The following is a 19,752-nucleotide window of genomic DNA, read 5'->3' as shown; positions in this document are numbered from 1 at the left end:
AGGTTGGTATAAGGGCATGGTACCAGTTTTAATTAAAATGTAGCAACTTGGGAACCTGTATCATTTTTGATAATTTTGTTGCCCTGGAAGATATCTTGATATTATAACATACATTAATAATGGATAAAAATTATAAAGTCTTAAGTTCAAAAGAACATACTGGAACTTCCTAATTATATTCTTCATTTTTTTCCAATAATGGGGAAATGTTGGACAAGATTTTTGAACAATAGATAGTAACAAAATGCAGATCATATCTGGTATTTTGAACAATATTTGTAGTGTTCATCATTAACAAGAATACCATTGCTTTAAAAAATTCAGCAAGGCTTTTAAAGAAATCATTTCAAACAGTAATAAGTATAATTTTTCACTTGGGCGCATAAAAATGTCTTTCATGTTTATACACACATATTTACAATATTTACAAATATATAGATAGATGTATGCTTATAAATATATAGCTAAATGTACATGAAAGATTCTGGAATGTAACCTGCCAGTCTTTATAACACTGGTAATTTCTGATGAGAGCAGTAGGTAGATAGGGTGCAGTGAATTTGAGAGCTTTTAATAGCTTGAATTTTCCACTTTTATTTTGTTGAAACTCAAACTGTATGTGTTTTAGCTTTTGGAAAAGGTGGAATTGTTCTGTTTTACCTCTTATTAAATTAATTTTTAAGAGAAAGGAACCGGGCTGGGGATGTGGCTCAAGCGGTAGCGCGCTCACCTGGTATGCGTGCGGCCTGGGTTCGATCCTCAGCACCACATACCAAGAAAGATGTTGTGTCCGCCAAGAACTAAAAAATAAATATTAAAAAAAAAAAAAAAAGAGAAAGGAATCTTCCTTGTTAAAGTTTGAAGTCTTTAAGCATTATTGAGTGATGTATGAAATTTGTGTTTAAATAAGATTTATCTGACTCTTATTTGGTCAGTATACTCACAGCTTTATAATCTTTTGTCTTTTGATTAAAGTCTACTTTGTTATTAGGTTAAAGCTATTAAATGGTGTGTCTTCACAGTCTTCCACCATCTTATTTGGTGATACAGTTGTATTGTTTACATGATTGCCAGCTGGTGGGTTTCTTTGTTTTTGGTAACTAGATCATATCTATTATGTGTATCTGGTTACGCAGAAGAACTAGGTTTGACACATGGTTCTGTAACTTACTTAACAGTTCTTTGAATTTAGTTGTCATTTAACTAAGTTTCTACATCCATAAGATGAAAATATTCTGTCAATCAATTTTCAGGATATTCTGAAAGTAAAAGTGATTGAACAATTGTGATAGTGACAAAGTACCTTAGATCTGAAAAGTAGTACTTACTACTTTCTTAGCCTCTTTTATCATTTCTTAGATGATTTTAACCTGAGGCTGAGTTTGTTCTCATTTTTACTTATTCTCCTTCTGATAGTTAGTTTTCCATACTTATTCCTTGTCTCTTCAGCTATTTTCTGGAATGATTTGGATTTTTAATTTTCTTTACTGGGATTCAGCCCTGTATATATGTGCATTTGAAATTATATTGCTGTCACCTCAAATTTAAACTTATCTTTCTCCCATAGATGTCCTGCTTTAGACTTGTGTTTATGTTAGTAGTAAAACCATGTCCTTAAATACCCAGACTCAAAAACTTGAAATTTTCTAGATTCCTTTCTTTCACACATATTTTATCAGTCATGAAATTCAGTGTTAATTTTTAAAATATATTTGCATCCTTTCTTATCAAAATTTTAGTTCATGTATGCCTTTCTTCTCCTTTGATATCTATCTATCTATCTATCTATCTATCTATCTATCTATCTATCTATCTATCTATCTAATCTATCTAATTTATTTTGGTACTTTGGATTGAACTCAGGGGCTTTTACCACTGAGCTACATCTCTAGCTCTTTGTATTTCTTGAGTCAGGGTCTTGTTTTGTTGCTTGAGGATCTCACCAAGTTCCTAAGGCTGGCTTTGAACTTGTTATCCTCCTGTCTCAGTCTACAAGTCTCTGGGATTACGTATACACTATCACACCCAGATGTTAGAGTCCATTTTAATTTACTATTTCTTCCTGGTTCATATAGTAGAACTAGTTTTTTTTTTTTTTCAAGATTACTACTTTTTTATTAGATTGATCTCTTTGAATGATGTTTCCTGGATCACTTTATCCTTTTAAAATCCTTTCAGAGTCCCTTTTCCTCAACTGTGTGTGTATATTTTGGGGGATGGGGTGGGGTACCAGGGCACTTGGCCACTGAGCCACATCCCCAGCCCTATTTCGTATTTTATTTAGAGACAGGGTCTTATTGAGTTGCTTTGTGCCTTGCTTTTGCTGAGGCTGGCTTTGAACTGAGATCTTTCTGCCTCAGCCTTCTGAGCTATTGAGTTACAGGCCCATGCCACTGCATCCGGCCCATCTTTGTTCTTACTGGTTTTGTAACTCACTGCTATTTTTCAATAGAGTAGCACAAAGATGTGTTCAGAGTCTAATGTATTTATTTCGTTACAAAGTAAACATTTCTTCCATCCTTTTTTGTAATGACTGTTTATAAAGATTTATTGATGAGTGTGTTATAAATGTAAATGTTGTGGAAGTCAGGAATGCTCTCTTTCCAGTCAGCTCCACTTCCATTTTCTTCATTAAATCTTATTTTTGCTTTTTCCAGTTGGATATATATTTTATTTATAGCCTGTACCTCTTCCATTACCATTATTTTGGCACTAAATTATGTCATGTGATCCTATTTTCATAAGGCAAAGTCAGAGGTTCTCCTGGATCCCTCAAATTTTAATTACAACTTTAGTATATTACTCCTATGGTAGTGTGAGGAGAGAATAATGAAAGATATTCTGTCACTAATAGTTAAGTTTAATATATATATTTCACGTAAGTGTCTGAAAAATTACCTGTGAATATATTTTAGAGACCTTTGGAATCATTGTGAGTTGTCAAAACTGATATGGTAAATTAGAAAACCGAGAATCTACTACAATCTTACTATGTGTATGAGTTTTCCTTTTTCACCTCGGTAGATAGTTGAGGGGAGCCTGGTCTTCATGTTATTTTTTATGTCCTATAAGGCTAAATATTATGCCTATCTTCAGTAGCTGAACACTGGCTCAATTTGACAATTTGACATAAATCACCATTTAGCTTTTTATTTTTTACATACATGACAATGATGGAATGTATAACACTTATTATGACCATTTAGCTTTTTGTATTCTTCAATTCTTTTCATTGATTTTTACCTTGAGAAAAATGTATTAATGATTAAATGTAAAACTTTATTAATGATTTTATTATGAAACATTACAAACGATATAGGGAATTATTTCAGAGTGATACATTCTGTTGCATTGAAATATGTTCTTTATATCCATATATCTATGATTTTTGGCCTGGGATTATAAATACAGGATTCCAAAACCCACTAAGAGTAAAATTCTGCCGGGGGCGGGGGGATATCAGTGTAAATTTATACCATCATTGTGGTATTAACATTATACATCTATCTTGGATTAAACTTAATCTGCATTCAGGCACATTTAGTTGTGAGGATGTTGGGTGAATTTGTTTTGTAGCTTGTGTTTGCTCGATTGCCTTTAGATCCCTTGTGTACCTAGTATGTAACTGTTTTAGCCATTGTGGAAAATATGAAAAAATTGTTTTATTGGGTACTAGTTATTGAGGATTAATAAAACATAAAGTCAGAGTTTTCCGAAGTGGATGGATAGAGGGAGGGAGAAATTGTGTACCTTATGTGTACATGTGCACTCGTGTACAAATACCCTTGGGGGAAGAATATGATTTTGAATGTGAAAACTGTTCCTTTTTATCCTTATGTGATAACAGGAAGAAAACCCTCAGTTTGGTACCACTGTGTCTTTTGCATTGCTACATATTACACTGTAGATTTGCTTCTGGCAAGCAGTGTTATCTAGAGAAAATGTAATAATGTTTTCTTTCATTTGTAATTACTTTTAATATTATCTTATGATAGTTCTGGGCTAGAGCAGTGTTTTTCAAAAACACATTTCTTTTTTTTAATATTTATTTTTTTTTTAGTTGAAAGTGGACAATCTTGATTTCATTTTTATGTGGTGCTGAAGATCGAACCCAGTGCCTCGTGTGCTAGACGAGCGCTCTACCACTGAGCTGCAACCCCAGCCCCCACATTTCTTTTTTTAACCTCAACCCATAAGAAGAAATAGAGCTTTTGTCATGATCCAGGGGTTACATATGTATATTTAACAGGAAGAAAAATGTCAGCCAGGATTTATCAGTGCATGTCATTATTTTGTTTTGTTCTATTCTTTTTAATTTTAACTGGGTGAGAATTATCTGGATAAAGTTCTCTTATAGTGTGTTAGCTAGATTATGATTTGAATAGCATCTAGTTGGAAAGAATGCTATGAAGTAGAAAAACAAATGTGTGCTATAACATTTTTTTCCTGCTCTTGTTTTTGTATTCTTATGTTTATAAAGTTGTAATTATTGCAAATATTTTATATTTCTCATTTTTTATATTTATTTTTTAGTTGTAGTTAGACACAATATTTTTATTTCATTTATTTACTTTTATGTGGTGCTGAGGATTGAACCCAGGGCCTCAAACATGCTAGGCGAGTGCTCTATTGCTGAGCCACAACCCCAGCTCTATATTTGTCATTTAACACATCAGATATTTTTGTTAATTTTGCATTAATAATGTGTGTATTGGGCTAACTTACTGTATCTTACTATACCTTACTAAATCTAAATCATCTTGGATGTTTAGGTTTTTTATTTTGCTTTTTTAACTATCATTTGTTTTGCAGCTTGTGTTTACTCTATTGCCTTTAGATCCCTTGTGTACCTAGTATGTAACTGTTTTAGCCATTGTGGAGAATACGAAAAAATTGTTTTATTGGGTACTAGTTATTGAGGATTAATAATGTGAAAATAAACAATTATGGTTTTTGTTTTTTATTTTTCATCTTTAAGTATGTAAAGTCATTAGTAAAAAAATTATGACTCTTTATTTATCTCTATATTACCTCCTTTCAGATATTTTTCCGTTTTAAAACATCCATCTTTTTTTTTTTCCTTTTTCATTCTGGAGTTTTAAGTCTGAGAATTACAGTGTAGGTGTCCTTTTGGGATTGGCGTTTGTTGATTATCTTTCCCCAATGTAGTAAACAAATTTTCCTGCGGTGTGTATACGTGCCTGTTGGTGTTTTGATATGTTAAGTAAGTTTCACTTCACTGGCACACTGGACATTTTCAATATTATGTTGTTAAGACTTCATTTAAATCCTCTGGAGAATGTTAAATAATTTTTTTTTTTAATTAGGTAATGGACTTGGGCAAGTTCATATGAAAGTTCTGTCCTGCCTTTTTGTGGTGGTTCCAGTGTCAGTTCAGTTTTGAAAATATTTGTTTATTTATTTATTTATTTATTTAAAAGAGAGAGTGAGAGAGGAGAGAGAGAGAGAGAGAATTTTTTTTTAATATTTATTTTTTAGTTCTCGGCAGACACAACATCTTTGTTGGTATGTGGTGCTGAGGATCGAACCCGGGCTGCACGCATGCCAGCCGAGCGCGCTACCGCTTGAGCCACATCCCCAGCCCCAAAATATTTATTTTATTCTTTAGGTGTGATCACATATTGCACCCAAGAGTTGGTCTAGTTAATTGCATAGAGGTTGACATGGATTTTTGTTCTCAGAGCCTTTACTCTGCTTCTTTGGGTTTGTTTCACCAAGGATGATGAGCCCAGGACTGGAATTAGTTCACACGCAGAATTATGGGATATTCTTGTTCTCTTGCACATCCTCATGTTCTCCAGATCACAGGCCCGCTACCCCCACTCCCTACCCTGGACCCCTAGCCAGAATGTCAAGTTGCTTTTCAGGTTTAGTCTTCAGAATTCGAGAAAATTGGGACCCCCCCCCCACTCCCATTCTTTGGATGGTAGGACTCCTTTTCCTTGGTCCTTTGACCAGAGATAGGTGTTCTGTTTGGGTTTTAGATGCTGGAGAGCCAACAAATTGTTGGTAGGCTAGGAGAGAAAAGGGAGAAGGGGGAAAGAAGAAAAAAAGATTGTCTCCTTGTCTTCTCCCTTCCTTGACAGCATAGAGGGGTCTTTTTACATGTCTGTTTGACTAAACATTGGATGTTTCTCCTGGTGTTTTTGCTTCTGGTATTGGCTGTACCATTCTGTAAATCTGCCAGCCCTGGGATCAAAGCTGGAAGATCATGGAAGAATACCAAATACTATGAAATTATCTCCTCCCCCACACAGCCTTCTCCTGCTTTTCCTGGTCAATATTCAGGTTTGACATAAGACTTTGTTTTGCCTGCTGGTTTACTTTTGTAGAGTTCTCAGTTGCTTTTGTATTCAGTCTGAGGTTTTCATGTGTTGGCAAGGAAAGGGGTGCATTAGTTGGTTTACTCCATGTTAGGCTGCACTATAAAGCCGTTTTTACAGTACTCTTTTTGGAGGGGAAATACTGGGGATTGAACTCAGGGTCACTTGACCACTGAGCCACATCCCTGGCCCTATTTTGTATTTTATTTAAAGATAGGATCTCACTGAGTTGCTTAGCGCCTTCCTTTTTTTAACTTTGTTTTATTTATTTAAATTTTTTTAAAGTTGTAGTTGGACACAATCCCTTTATTTTATTTATTTATTTTTATGTGGTTATGTGGTGCTGAGGATTGAACCCAGCCCCGCACACATGCTAGGCCAGCATTCTACCGCTGAGCCACAACCCCAGCCCCAGAGCCTTGCTTTTGCTGAGGTTGGCTTTGAACTTGCCATCCTCTTGCCTCATCCTCCCGAGCTGCTGGGATTACAGGCATGCACCACCATGCTGTTGCTGTGTAATAGGTTGTCAGAAATTTAGTGTTTGACTAAAAACAGCATATATTTACTTCATAATTTTAATGGGTTATGATCCAGGCACTGTTAACTGGTGATTGATCTGTTTCTAGTGGCCTCCCTCTGGTCTTGTAGCCATGGGGACCTCTCTTACACATGGCAGTTTATTTCTTTAAAACCAGCAGGAAATTCTGTCTCCAGTCTGCTGCTGCTGCAGAGACTTATATAACAGTTACCAGAGAATGACTATCTCATCAAATTCATAAGACTTACTCACATTCAAGGGTGCAGGATTATTTGGAGAGGGGGTTTATACAGGGCCTGTGCCACCAAGCAAGGAGAAATCTGAGGGTGCTGTTTTGTATCATAAATACAATGCTTTGGCATTTTCATTACTAACATTTATAAATAGTTCTGATTTTGTAAATAGTTCTGATTATTTAAAAATGCATTTTGTTTGTAGTTTACTATCTTTAATGTAGAACATGAAAAACTTTAATAAAACAATGGGAATGCCAGTAATTCCTATTTAAATAAAATAAATGTAAAATTGACAGAATTCACTAAATAGGAAAATCACATTGTCATGTTCCTATTGTCCTTCATTCCAGTGGCATAGTTGGGAGTTGGGACGTGAGAATGAATAGTTATTTCAGTTTCTACCTCAGTGATTTGGAACTAGGAATAATAATCCTTATGAATGAGAAGGTTCTCTTTTAAATGCATCAAAAAGGTGTGTATGTTTTTCCCTGGCTTTCTCCCCCAACCTCTAATTTATTAATCATGACAATTAAATGCTCTTAATTGGATCAAAAATGTTCATATTATTTGTAAAGGGTCTTAAATAATTAAAATTTATTTTCTTACAGATCTTTATGCTAGGTAGTTCAAGATTTAGGTGCTGACCATTAATTAGGTTCATGGGAAGACTCTTGCTGGCTTTCAGATAGCTGCCGGCTCACTGTGCCCTCACACTGGAGGGTGGGTTAGGGAGAGAACATACAAGACAGTGTATGTCTGAGTGAGAGCTCCTTGGTGTCTCTTATAAGGAAACCAATCCTATTGGACCAGGATTGTCTACAGTGATGTCCTTATTTAGCATCAATTGCCTTCAATGAAGCCCTGTTTCCAAATACAGTATCTTTGGAGTTTGGGGTTTCAATATAAGAACTGGCAGGTAGGAGAGAGCTGAAGAGATGTTTTAAAAAATGTTTGTTTTTTTTGTAGTTTAATTGGACACAATACCTTTATTTTATTTATTTATTTTCACGTGGTGCTGAGGACTGAACCCAGGGCCTCGCATGCGCTCTATTACTAAGCCACAACCCCCGCCCAAGCTGAAGAGATTTTATTGAAAGCCCTTCCTTCTCCTTGATCCCTCCTGTTTTAGTTCTTAATGCTTGAGTTCTTTGGGTGATTACCCTCTTATCAGTAAATAATATTTTTATGCCACTATTTCTTAAAATTTAGCCATTTTTTATTGAGCTGTTGGAATAGTAAGTATAGAGCCTTAATTTGTTTGTACTGCTACTGCCCTCTTTAATACCTTGAATTTTGAGAGATGAAACTCTGGAATTCTGCAGGAAAAATTATTTCACTCCTTGGCTGTATCTTTTGTGTGTGCTGTGACTTGTGGTTTCCTCATTTTATCAGTTATCAACTCTTTTATCACATTTCCATTTTTAGAAGTTTGTAATGTCTGTCTGCTGATTCTTCTCAAAACATATGAGGGAGGCAACTTATGAAGAAGAGAATTTTTTAGTTTGCAGTTTTGGAGGTTCAAGGGTACGTGTTTGCATGGGCTCAGTTCTGGTGAGAGACCTGTTAACTGCTTTAGATTATGCTGGATGGCAGTGGCAGGACCATTTCCAGGAGCAAGTGATCATGAAGCCAGAGAGCTGTGTGGGGCCAGGCTCAGGCTTGTATAACAGTCCTTCAATCCTCCAGGGAGAACTACCAGAGTATTGCAAGAGAAATACCTTATTCTCTTCTGAGAGTAGCTTCCCTGGTGTTCCAAGGACCTCCACATAGACTCTCCCTCTTAAAGCCCACCACCACACTAGCAGCCAAACTTTTAGTATGGGGACAAACCACATCCAAATGATTACACTCACGAAACCTAAAATATTTGCTAACCCATTACAGAAAATGTTTACGGACTCCTGGCCTAATTTATATTAAGTGGCGTTTAAGGTCATTAGTAGAAATTTTGTGGTGGAGTAGCCAGAAGCAGCAACTGAGCTAACATATTTTAGCTTAGGTAAAAGATTCCTCAAATCTTGTTTAAAGTCATTAGAAGCTAATTGGACTTGAAAGAGTTTACAGGTTAAAAATATGCATTTGCTCTGGTATCACAAGTGGTAACATAGAAATTAAAAGCCTTTTACAAGATTAGGGTCGGGAATTTAGCTCAGTGGTAGAACACTTGTCTAGCAAGCGTGTACATTAAAAGTCCTCCTTTTAGCAGCATAAAAAAGTAAGTTACAAATTTAAGGAGGATTATTCAGTGTATACAAGGAGAACTGAATTAATTAGAGCGAGAGCTTTTATTTTGTACCTTTCTGTTGAAATGATGTGTTGGTGACCAAAGGAAGAAGGACAGCTTAGGTTATTCTGAGGTCAGATGAATGTAGTGAGTTTGTGTAAGTAAAGGCATTTGTAACCTTAGATTAGATAATATTAGCACATGGTATATAAGGGGAAGAAGCTTAAGTTTGGGAAGCAGAGTTCAATCTGGTGCACAGCAAGTACCAGGGGATCTAGAAAAATCACGGTAGTTTTAACTGAGGAAGAACTTAATATAACAAACTGAACTGGGGTAAATAGCCACTTGAGGTTTTGGAAGACACACCAGCAGGGAAAACTATTTACCCCAGTTGGAGAGCCCAAGCCTAGAGAGCATGCAGCTGTGTTCTTCTGACCTAAGCATAGAAGTGGAATCATAAGGCAAAACAAAAGTATGGTCCCAGAATCAATTTTAATTCTTCTCCAGCATTTCCCACTGTTAAAACCCTGATGTTTTGTGTGTCCTGATTCAGATTTTGAGAAAATGGAGATAATTTTATTTCTGATTCTTTGTGGATTGTTTACATATTTGATGAGGGCTGGAGTTTGAATGAAACTTGGCAGTTTTAATAATAAGCATTGTTATACAGTGTAAATAAGTTACCTGTTGAATAATATTTATTAGTGAATGCTTGCTGTATACAGTCATTGTATCATATCTTGTGGATCTAAAGATAGTTTGTCTATTCATGTATGGGGAATTATTGTGGAAGTCTGTTAAAAGCCTCTAATTCGCTGGCAGCATTCCATCACTATAGATTTATCATTTCTTCTTCTTCAGTGCTGGGAACGAACCCAGAGCCTTGGCATGCTACACAAGCACTCTACCCTCTGAGCTATATTCCCAGCCCTTATGTTCATTCTTTTCTTTATTTAAAAAAATTTTAGTTGTAGATGGACATAATACCTTTATATATATAGTGCTGAGGATTGAACCTAGTGCCTCACATGTGCTTGGCAAGCACTCTACCACTGAGCTACAACCCCAGACTTTATTCTTTTCTTAAACTACTGAATGTTATAGTGACATTTACAAAATTCTCAGCAGATGTTCGTTGTTAGAAGTCCTAGAGGAAAGAGTTTGATGCTTAGGATTTACTGACAGTAGTCTATATAGAACATAGAAATTTGGAGAAATGAATATACTGGCATATAAGTACATTTTCTAAAATAGGTAGGAATATAGTATATTAAAGTATAGTAAAAAGTATATACAATTATGTTAAAATTCCTTGTTTGATATAGGTATTTGGTTTAATGGGTAGTGTAAGATCTTAAGTATCTTAGCTTAAGAGTTCTTAGAAAGTACCTGTCAGAATATAATCTTAGGAAGTATCATTAGCAGGTGGATCCCTCTACAGGAAATTAAAGGGCGAAGGATGGTTTTGCTTGTACTAGAATTGATTCTAATTTGCACAGTAAATGCTATATATTTACCCCTTGGTAAACTTAAATTGCTTTTAAGAAACTTAACACCCTTTGTTGATTGGTATCAGTTACCATCACCCTTGTGGCAGTCCTTTTTTAAAAATCAAGTATTAATCATACAAGTAAATGTCAGATTACTGCAGTGAATGCTTCAAAAGTAAGTGGCAGGGCAGTGAGCCCATAAAGAGGAGAGTCTTGTCTTAATCTTATTGGAGAGGTAGGAGACCCTTTCCTCATTAGATGATGCTTTAAGAAATGTTCCAGTGCAAGGCCATCAGTAGAGCCAAAGCAATAACAGAGATCCTTGGTCACTGGTTCTTTGCATTCATGCTATAGAGATTTTCAGACAGGTTGCATGTAGTTGCAGGCAGGAGTTTATTACTAGGGAAAGGAAAAGGAAAGAAGGAACACTCTTAAGGGAAAAAGGGAGAGAGTGGGTCCTCACAGAAAAGAGGCCCCTCCTGCCCTCCTGTTTTATTGGGGAGTTCCAGGGAAGTTTTCAAAGAGTCCCACCAAGGTCCACCCCTTGACTTTTGAGTCGCAGCAGGATTGCATAAGACTTTGAAGTCCCACTGCACATGGTCTTACCCCTACCCCATGGAGGGGAGATTTACTGTTATAATGACATACTAAATATCTAAGGCAACTCTTGAGTCACCTTGGCCATGCTTACTGATTTTGATTAGAACTTGGTTCTACAGATTTTTTGATTGGGGGCTTTGCTTCTAATTATTCTATCTGCCTGAGTCCTGTAATCTGGTCTGTGTAAAGGTTACACAGGTACCCCTTTCAGAGTAATGTGTGTTCTTATCATCAGGGAGGAGTCTTTCTTTTGCAGATAGAAGGTTGTTTGTTGATAAATGTAGCATATCCTGTTGGCTTAAGCTACGCAGCGCCAGAGTTTTTTCAAGTAAATTGTAAAAGAAAGCATGTGAGGGTCAGTACATAAGTTCATTCTATAGAATTTTCCCCTTAACCTTATGTTTTCATCACTTGTCTGTCTGCTACCTGTCTGAAAGATAACTACTGGGGAAGCCATGGTGACATGTGTCTACATAGAGGGAACAAGCCTCTTGATTTGGGGCCCAGGGAACTCAACCCTGGAGGTGGGGGAGATCATTTGTTCCAGGAGCAGGGAAGGGCCAATGAGCATGGTATAAACTGAGGCTGGAAATAGACACAGGAGTTGGACCAGGCAGGGCTTTATATATGCAGGCTTTTTTTTTTTTTTTTTAATCATGTATCTGAAGAGAAGTGATTGGCCATATTAAGGGGTGTTGGGAGTAGTTTTGAGTGTCAGTCATCTGATCAAGATAGTTTTTAAAAGAGTTGTAAATGTATTGACAACATATCCATTTAGGTGTTGTCCAGGTGGATGATGAAGGTAACTTGGACTGTTGTCATGGAGGTGGTGACCAGGGGAGGAAGAAGAGACAAATTATGGGGAAAACAACAGATTCCACATATAAAAGAGGTGAAAGTGAATAGAATTTGAAGTCTGTTCAAGTGGTTTTGCAGTGTTTTAATGGTTAAAGCCGTTTCTAGGCTTCTAAATTATTATGCCAATTATAGTTAAAAATGTTATCATCACTGTGTACAGTGGAAAAATAATTTTTTTGAGTGGAAATTAAACTCAGGGATGCTTTACCACTGAGCTACATTCCAGTCCTTTTTTAAATTTTGAGACAGGATCTCGCCTTCCTCAGCATCCAAGAGGCACTGGGAATTCTAGGCATGCTCCACTCCCCCAGATTCAAAAGTTTTAATCAGTATTCATTTATTCATAGTTACTTGTTGCCTAATTTCTCTAACATGTCTTTAACTGCTTTCTTTCTAAGCACTATTTTTACCCTTTGCTTATGTAAGAAATTTCAAAATAAAGATTTTTTGGAGGGAGAATTCTTGTTAAACTTTAGATCCCCTGATTAAAAAGAAATGGTATACCATAAAATCAACCAATTTGAAGTGTACAATTCAGTGGTTTTGCTATATTCACAAAGTTGTGCAAACATTACCACAATTAACTTTAAAATATTTCTTCACTTCCAAAGAAACTCTTATCATTAATTCATCATTTTTCTTGTTTAACTTAGCAAAATGTTTCTAAGCTTCATACATTTTGTAGCATTTATCAGTGTTCCCTTTTTTAAAAAAACATATTTTTAGTTGTCAAAGGATCTTTATTTTATTTATTTATATGTGGTGCTGAGAACTGAACCCAGTACCTCATATACATGCTAGACAAGTGCTCTTCCACTGAGCTGCAACACAAGCCCTCAATATTCCTTTTAGTAGATGGACACAGTACCTTTATTTTATTTTTATGTGGTGCTGGGGATCAAACCCAGTGCCGCACATGTGGTAGGCAAGCACTCTACCAACTGAGCTACAGCCCCAGTCCCTCAGTATTCCTTTTTATCACTAAAATTTCATTGAACAGATAAAACATTTTGTTTATTCATCAGATGATGAATATTTGGGCTCTTTCTGCTTTTCAAATGGAATTTTAATGAATTTTATTTATATGATTATCCATGTAGAAGTTTTTATGTGAACATTTGTTTTTAGCTCTTTGGGGCAGATACCTTGGAGTGAAATTGGATCATTCGATAACTTTAAAATTTTTTCAAGAAACTACCAAACTGTTTCATAAAAACTATTGGAGAATTTTACATTTCCACCAGCAATGTGTAATATCTAAGCAACTACCAAGTGATAGTTCATTGTGATTTTGATGTGTTTCTGTGCTGACTAAAGATTTTGAGCCTGATTTTTAAAAGAAAAGCCGCACTTTGATTTCATTGAGAATATAAAAATGGAAATGTTGGTAATTTCATATTATTGCTTGGGAACAATTAGTTTTGCTGTATTTAAAATTTATTCTTTTTTTTTTTATCAGTTGTATTCCTTGAATGACTACAAACCACCCATTTCTAAAGCAAAAATGACCCAGATTACAAAAGCGGCCATCAAAGCTATTAAGGTGAGTAATAAATTTTACTCTTATGTTTTCAAAAGAAAATACCATCCTAGTATTTTGAAGGAGAAATAATTTTTATGTATTTTCTCATGTGAAGAATTAATATATGTATAGTGTGTAAAAGAAAAAAAGTGTATTACTTGTAAACCCTCCCTCATAAACACTTAAAATTTTGATATTTATCCTTCCATAAGCTTTGAAGTAAATATTTTTCCTTTTCTTAGGCAGGTGATATTTTGGACATTAGCCACATCATGGAGATTTTAAATTGTCATTTGTCACACCGACATTGCAGAATCTTAAATACAAATTAGTAGAAGACTTCTAAATGAAAATAACACCTTATTGATTCTGTATAGATTTAAAAATGGAGCACCGTGGAAAATAATTAGGCCTTGTTGTATGTAAGATACTTGAACTATGGAAAGGGAACACAGAGACAGGTTTTGGATAGGTTTTGAACCTGTGTTCAGGAAAAACATGTATATTTCTCTAGAACATGGATATAAATTTTAAAAAAAAGTATATAAAATTTCTTGGCTAAAGGACCTTTGAAGCTCAACCACAGACATCTTTCCAAGAAGTTCTTGTCCCCACAGCTAAGATTCCGTGCTTTATTTAGGAGGGCTGAATGCCTATTTTTAATTAAGTAGATATTAACCTGTGAATATTTTGTGAATGTTTTCCTATTATGAATTAAAACATCATAACTAGAAGTACCAACTATATAAATTATCTTCTAATAACTGTATATAACATTTAACAAATTTCTATTTACTAATAGTTGCTACTGAGATAAATTCAGATAATGGTTGATTTTGCAGTTTTCTTATAGCTAAAATTTAGTTTTCAGATTTGTAGTTAATATCTTAAACATCATTATAGTTAAAATCTCTATACTTAAATAGGGAAAATCAAATTCTCTATACTTAAATAGGGAAAATCAAAGACAGGATAAGGACAGTTACCACATTTTTCAAGGAAGTAATTTGCTCTGCTCCCATCTGATAGGCTTAGTATATAGAAGAAATTGAGTGTCTTGCACTTTATCTATACTATTTTCTATTATAATGATTTTTACGATCACAATCCTGTGAATATGTAAACGTGTGTTGTCATTTTTATTCTGTAAAAGTTAGAAGTTGGTGTATTTATGTAATTTTCCTGAGCAGAATACTTTTTTTTTAAATAAAGGTCCATCAACAATTTTCTTTTTTAGAGAGAGAGAATTTTTTTAATACTTATTTTTTAGTTTTTCGGTGGACACAACATCTTTGTATGTGGTGCTGAGGCTCGAACCCGGGCCGCATGCATGCCAGGCGAGCGCGCTACTGCTTGAGCTACATCCCCAGCCCCAGAATACTTTTTTAATTAAAGGATTCAGTTAAGTATGGGTGCTAACCGTATTTTCTATTTTCTGATGTCAGAAAGATATAAGAAATTAAGTAATTTGCTGAAATTTGAATCTAGGTGTCTGTCAATCAGGAGTCTCTTTGTTTTTATGAACAGTGCTAATTTGTGCCAATGATTTTAATTTTGAAAAATTAAAGTTGGAAAATATTGCAATGAGCATCAAATATTCTTCCCTTAAATTCACAATTACTAACATTGGCTACATTTGCATTATTTCTACACATATGCATGTGCATACACACTTTTTGTCATTTTTTTCTGGTGGATTCGTTTGATAGTTTCAAACTTCATTCATAATAGTGATTATTAATCTTTATGTACTTGAATTTACATCTCCAAGAACAAAGACGTTCTCCTAAGCAATTGCAGTATAAGAATCATGTGAAAGAAATTTCACTTTGATAAAATACTGCTACCTAATATACTACATAGTGCATACATAAAATAGCATTGACTTTAGTTCTCATGTCTTTTTAGTCTAAGGAGGTGTCCTTTATAAAACATAATTCATTATTCAGGTTAATTTTTCAAACAGCATTATGCCAACCATGGCATTAAAATTTATTAAACGTAAATTCTAGATTCTTTTTTGTTAAATTTATAATTATTTCTAAATTATAATTTATAGTTATAAATATTATTTCTAAATTATAAATTTAGAAATTCTATTTATTTATAGGTTTATGCTTAGTATTTTTATAAAAATGTGTTTTCTCATAATTAATAGTATACCATTATTAATTTTTAATCCTTGTGTTTACTTCTATTTTTAGTTAATTTTGTATGATCCATTAGAACATTATACATCTCTACATCTTAAATGTTCCTGTAGTTCATTTTCTGGAAGCAGGAGATAATAAAGTTGAAAACAGCTCTCTCACATGATTTGCTAATGTTCTAGGTTGATGGGTAATTGATTTTTATAGTACTAGCCTTGCTTTAGCTGATAATTATGGATACCTGTTCTTTTCCTTCCTTGAAAGTAATACATCTCCCATTTTATATATCATAATATTTTGCTGTCAACACAAGTTTGTCAAAGAATGTTTCCATAAAGACTTTAATAGGGGGCCAGTTCTGTGGCTTAGCGGTAGAGCCCTTGCCTTGTACATGTGGGGCACTGGGTTCAATCCTCAGCACCACATAAAAATGGATAAACAAAATAAAGTTATTGTGTCCATCTGCAACTAAAAAAATACATATTTACAAAAGACTTTAATAGTATTCTTTTATATCTACATGAAATAACACATTTTAGACATGCTGACAATGTATCTACTTAAGAATCACTTAAGAAATTACATAGCCAGCTAGTTGGTTGTAAAAGGTGAGTGGTGTGAATGCTTATCTTGAAGTTTTGATTCCCTGAAGACCTTAAAAGAGCATACTACAGGGATACTGCCACATCGATGTTCATAGCAGCACAATTCACAATTGCTAGACTGTGGAACCAACCCAGATGCCCTTCAGTAGATGAATGGATAAAAAAATGTGACATTTATACACCATGGAGTATTACGCAGCACTAAAAAATGACAAAATCATGGAATTTGCAGAGAAATGGATGGCACTAGAGCAGATTATGCTTAGTGAAGCTAGCTAATCCCTAAAAAACAAATACCAAATGTCTTCTTTGATATAATGAGAGCAACTAAGGACAGAGCCAGGGAGGAAGAGCAGGAAGAAAAGATTAACATTAAACAGAGACATGAGGTGGGAGGGAAAGGGAGAGAAAAGGGAATTTGCATGGAAATGGAGGGAGACCCTCATTGTTATACAAAATTACATATAAGAGGTTGTGAGGGGAATGGAAAAAAAAACAAGGAGAGAAATGAATTACAGTAGATGGGGTAGAGAGAGAAGATGGGAGGGGAGGGGGGATAGTAGAGCATAGGAAAGGTAGCAGAATACAACAGTTACTAATATGGCATTACGTAAAAATGTGGATGTGTAACCGATGTGATTCTGCAATCTGTATTTGGGGTAAAAATGGGGGTTCATAACCCACTTGAATCTAATGTATGAAATATGATATGTCAAGAGCTTTGTAATGTTTTGAACAACCAATTAAAAAAAATTAATTGTTTTGATGGGCCTTTTGAGCCATGTTAAATCCTGTGGTTGGCAGGAAATTCTTTTATTAAAAGTGATTTTAATACTGTACCTTTTTTCTCCCTCTTTCAGTTCTATAAACATGTGGTACAGAGTGTTGAGAAATTCATTCAGAAAGTAAGTATAAGCTTTTAATACTTAGACTAAATGTAATGTAATTGTATATTAGTGCCTGTACTCTTCTCCTTTAAATGAAATCCTGAGGTTGTTTTGATAGACTATTAAAAGTAATTCTAGTTATTTTATTTTCTAATTAAGAGAGAAAATGAAAGTGCCTTTTGGATAATTCTAAAATGGTAACTTTCAGGCAAATATTTTTGCTAAATTTACATTGTCTGAGCATGCGTTCCTTGAAAATAATTACATCAATATGATTGATTTTTTTTTAAATGGAATATAAATCTGTTGTTAAATGGAATATAAATCTGTTTTAGCTCTCTGTTTATATTAGGTATGGATAAAATATTGTCTTGGATGTTTTTCTTCTGTTGATCACTTTATTTGATCCATTAGGATGTTACAAATTGCTACGTTATTATATATACCCGCAGTTCCATTTTCCAGGAGAAGCAGAGGAGATAAAGTTGAAAACATCTGTCTTGCATACATTTAGTAATGTTTTTGTAACCAGAGTCTGAGACAGTTGTAGTTCTTGAGTGCACCTGTTTGTGATCATTACTCTGTTGATGCCAGAGTTTCTGGCAGAGGTACTTAAGACTTAATTCCTTATGATACTACAGGAAATCAGTACTTTCCTGATTTGTGTTTAGGATTATTTTCTGTCTATATTCATGTGTCTAGGTATAAGCAGAGGCAGTTTGAGAATCAGAAGTATATGGCATTAAGGATTTAGCAAGGTTGCAGTGTCACAAAAATAGTTGACTGAGAGAAGAGTGCAGGAATCAAGGTGAGATTTGTGTCAGTCAACTAGGTAGCCTTGAGTAACTCAACCTGTATTTGATTTAGGCCTTTTCTCTTTTTTCAAGGGTTATTTTCTCAATACTTAAGGTATTAATTAAATATATATGGGGATTAATTAACTTAGATAATTTGAAGATAAGATGTGAGTAAAATAACATGTGCTTTTTTAGGTAAATTAAACTAAAAAGTAAAAATGCTACTGATTGAAAGATTTCATCAGTCTAAAGCAAGTCTTTAAAGTCTTTTATCTAAAGCAGTGCCTCTTAAGCTTTACTGTGTGTAGGATTTAGTAGGGATCTTGATACAATGGAGGTTTTGTTTCACTGAGTGTATGGAGCAACCATATGAGCGGTAGTCTTCATTTCTATCAGTTTATATAATGTCTTTGCTGTTTATATAGAAGTCAGAATTTGAGTGGTAGAATTTAAAGGATAAATGTGAATTTGTGGAAAATTGTTTGTTGACTGATTTGATTTGGGGTAGAGGTAGTTCTAATAAGACATTTCAGAATCATATGAAGACCTGTAGTGATCAAAGTTATTCCATTGTTAAGTAATTTATTATCCATCAGAAGAAGCAAGTCAATATTTGTTTCCTCTTTGTAATTTTGCATTTCAAGAACAGTTTAAGTGGAATCTTATAGTATGTAGCCTTTTGAGTTAGGCATGTTGTACTCAACATAATTCTCTGAGATCTAGGGAAGTAACTGTATGTATCAAATAGTTTCTTACCTTTTTATTTCTGGGTAGTGTTCCATTATATGGATGCACCACAGTTTTAACAAGTGACTTATTGAAGATCAGCTGGGTTGTTTCCAGCTTTTGACTATCATGAATGAAACTGCTAGGAACATTCATATATAATTTTTGGTGGATTTTTTTCATTTCTCTGGGATAGGAAGTCATGTTTTCATTTTGTAAGAAACTCTCAAAATTGTCTTCTAGGATAGCAGTATCATTTTATATTCCTATCATGTGTTATAATAAAAATAATGCAGGTAAAGGGAGAGGCATGCTTCTAGCTTTGTATTGTGTTAACTATCATTTCATGTTTTGGTCATGAGAGATTTATAGGTGGAGTAATGAATAATGGTGATAAATGAAAAATTAACAATAAAGATGACTTCCTATGAGCTAGAAAAACTGAAAGAATATTCTGGTCTCTGGTCTTTGTCTTAATGAATTTTGCCAAATATCATGGTGTGTTCCGATTTTGTCAAACCTTCATGAGGCAGAAGCAAAGGCCAAAAATACCAAACTCAGACAAATTTTAGAATAGTTATTTGCATTATAAATAACTGAGTTCATTATTCTGAACCATAAAGAAAATATATTTTATTTAGATTTAGAAACTGTACTATTTGCTGACTTTTCTACCATCTATTTGCTACCATTCTATTTGCTAGCTCGAAATGCACGAGCTAAATGTTCAGCTATGTTCCTAAAATATGTAGACTTTAGCCAACTCCTTTTAAAT

At 34.5% G+C, this 19,752-nt stretch overlaps 1 protein-coding gene across 12 annotated transcripts in view; it reads left to right on the top strand.

Annotated features, from left to right (window-relative positions):
* Positions 1–19,752, top strand: part of Scaf8 (SR-related CTD associated factor 8) — a 282,467-nt gene that overhangs the window by 11,485 nt on the left and 251,230 nt on the right. For all 12 annotated transcript variants that reach the window (XR_013424749.1, XR_013424741.1, XR_013424742.1 and 9 more), the window contains 2 exons: positions 13,750–13,833; positions 17,428–17,472. Coding sequence is in view for 3 of the 12 variants with exons in the window: in XM_078018851.1 (XP_077874977.1) it covers positions 13,750–13,833; positions 17,428–17,472 (129 nt within the window). In the remaining 9 variants the exon portion in view is untranslated. The remainder of the gene's footprint in view (positions 1–13,749; positions 13,834–17,427; positions 17,473–19,752) is intronic.

This window comes from Ictidomys tridecemlineatus, chromosome 8 (genome assembly GCF_052094955.1).
Source record: "Ictidomys tridecemlineatus isolate mIctTri1 chromosome 8, mIctTri1.hap1, whole genome shotgun sequence".
In the NCBI taxonomy this organism is placed as follows: domain Eukaryota; kingdom Metazoa; phylum Chordata; class Mammalia; order Rodentia; family Sciuridae; genus Ictidomys; species Ictidomys tridecemlineatus.
This window is presented reverse-complemented; position numbering and strand designations above follow the sequence as displayed.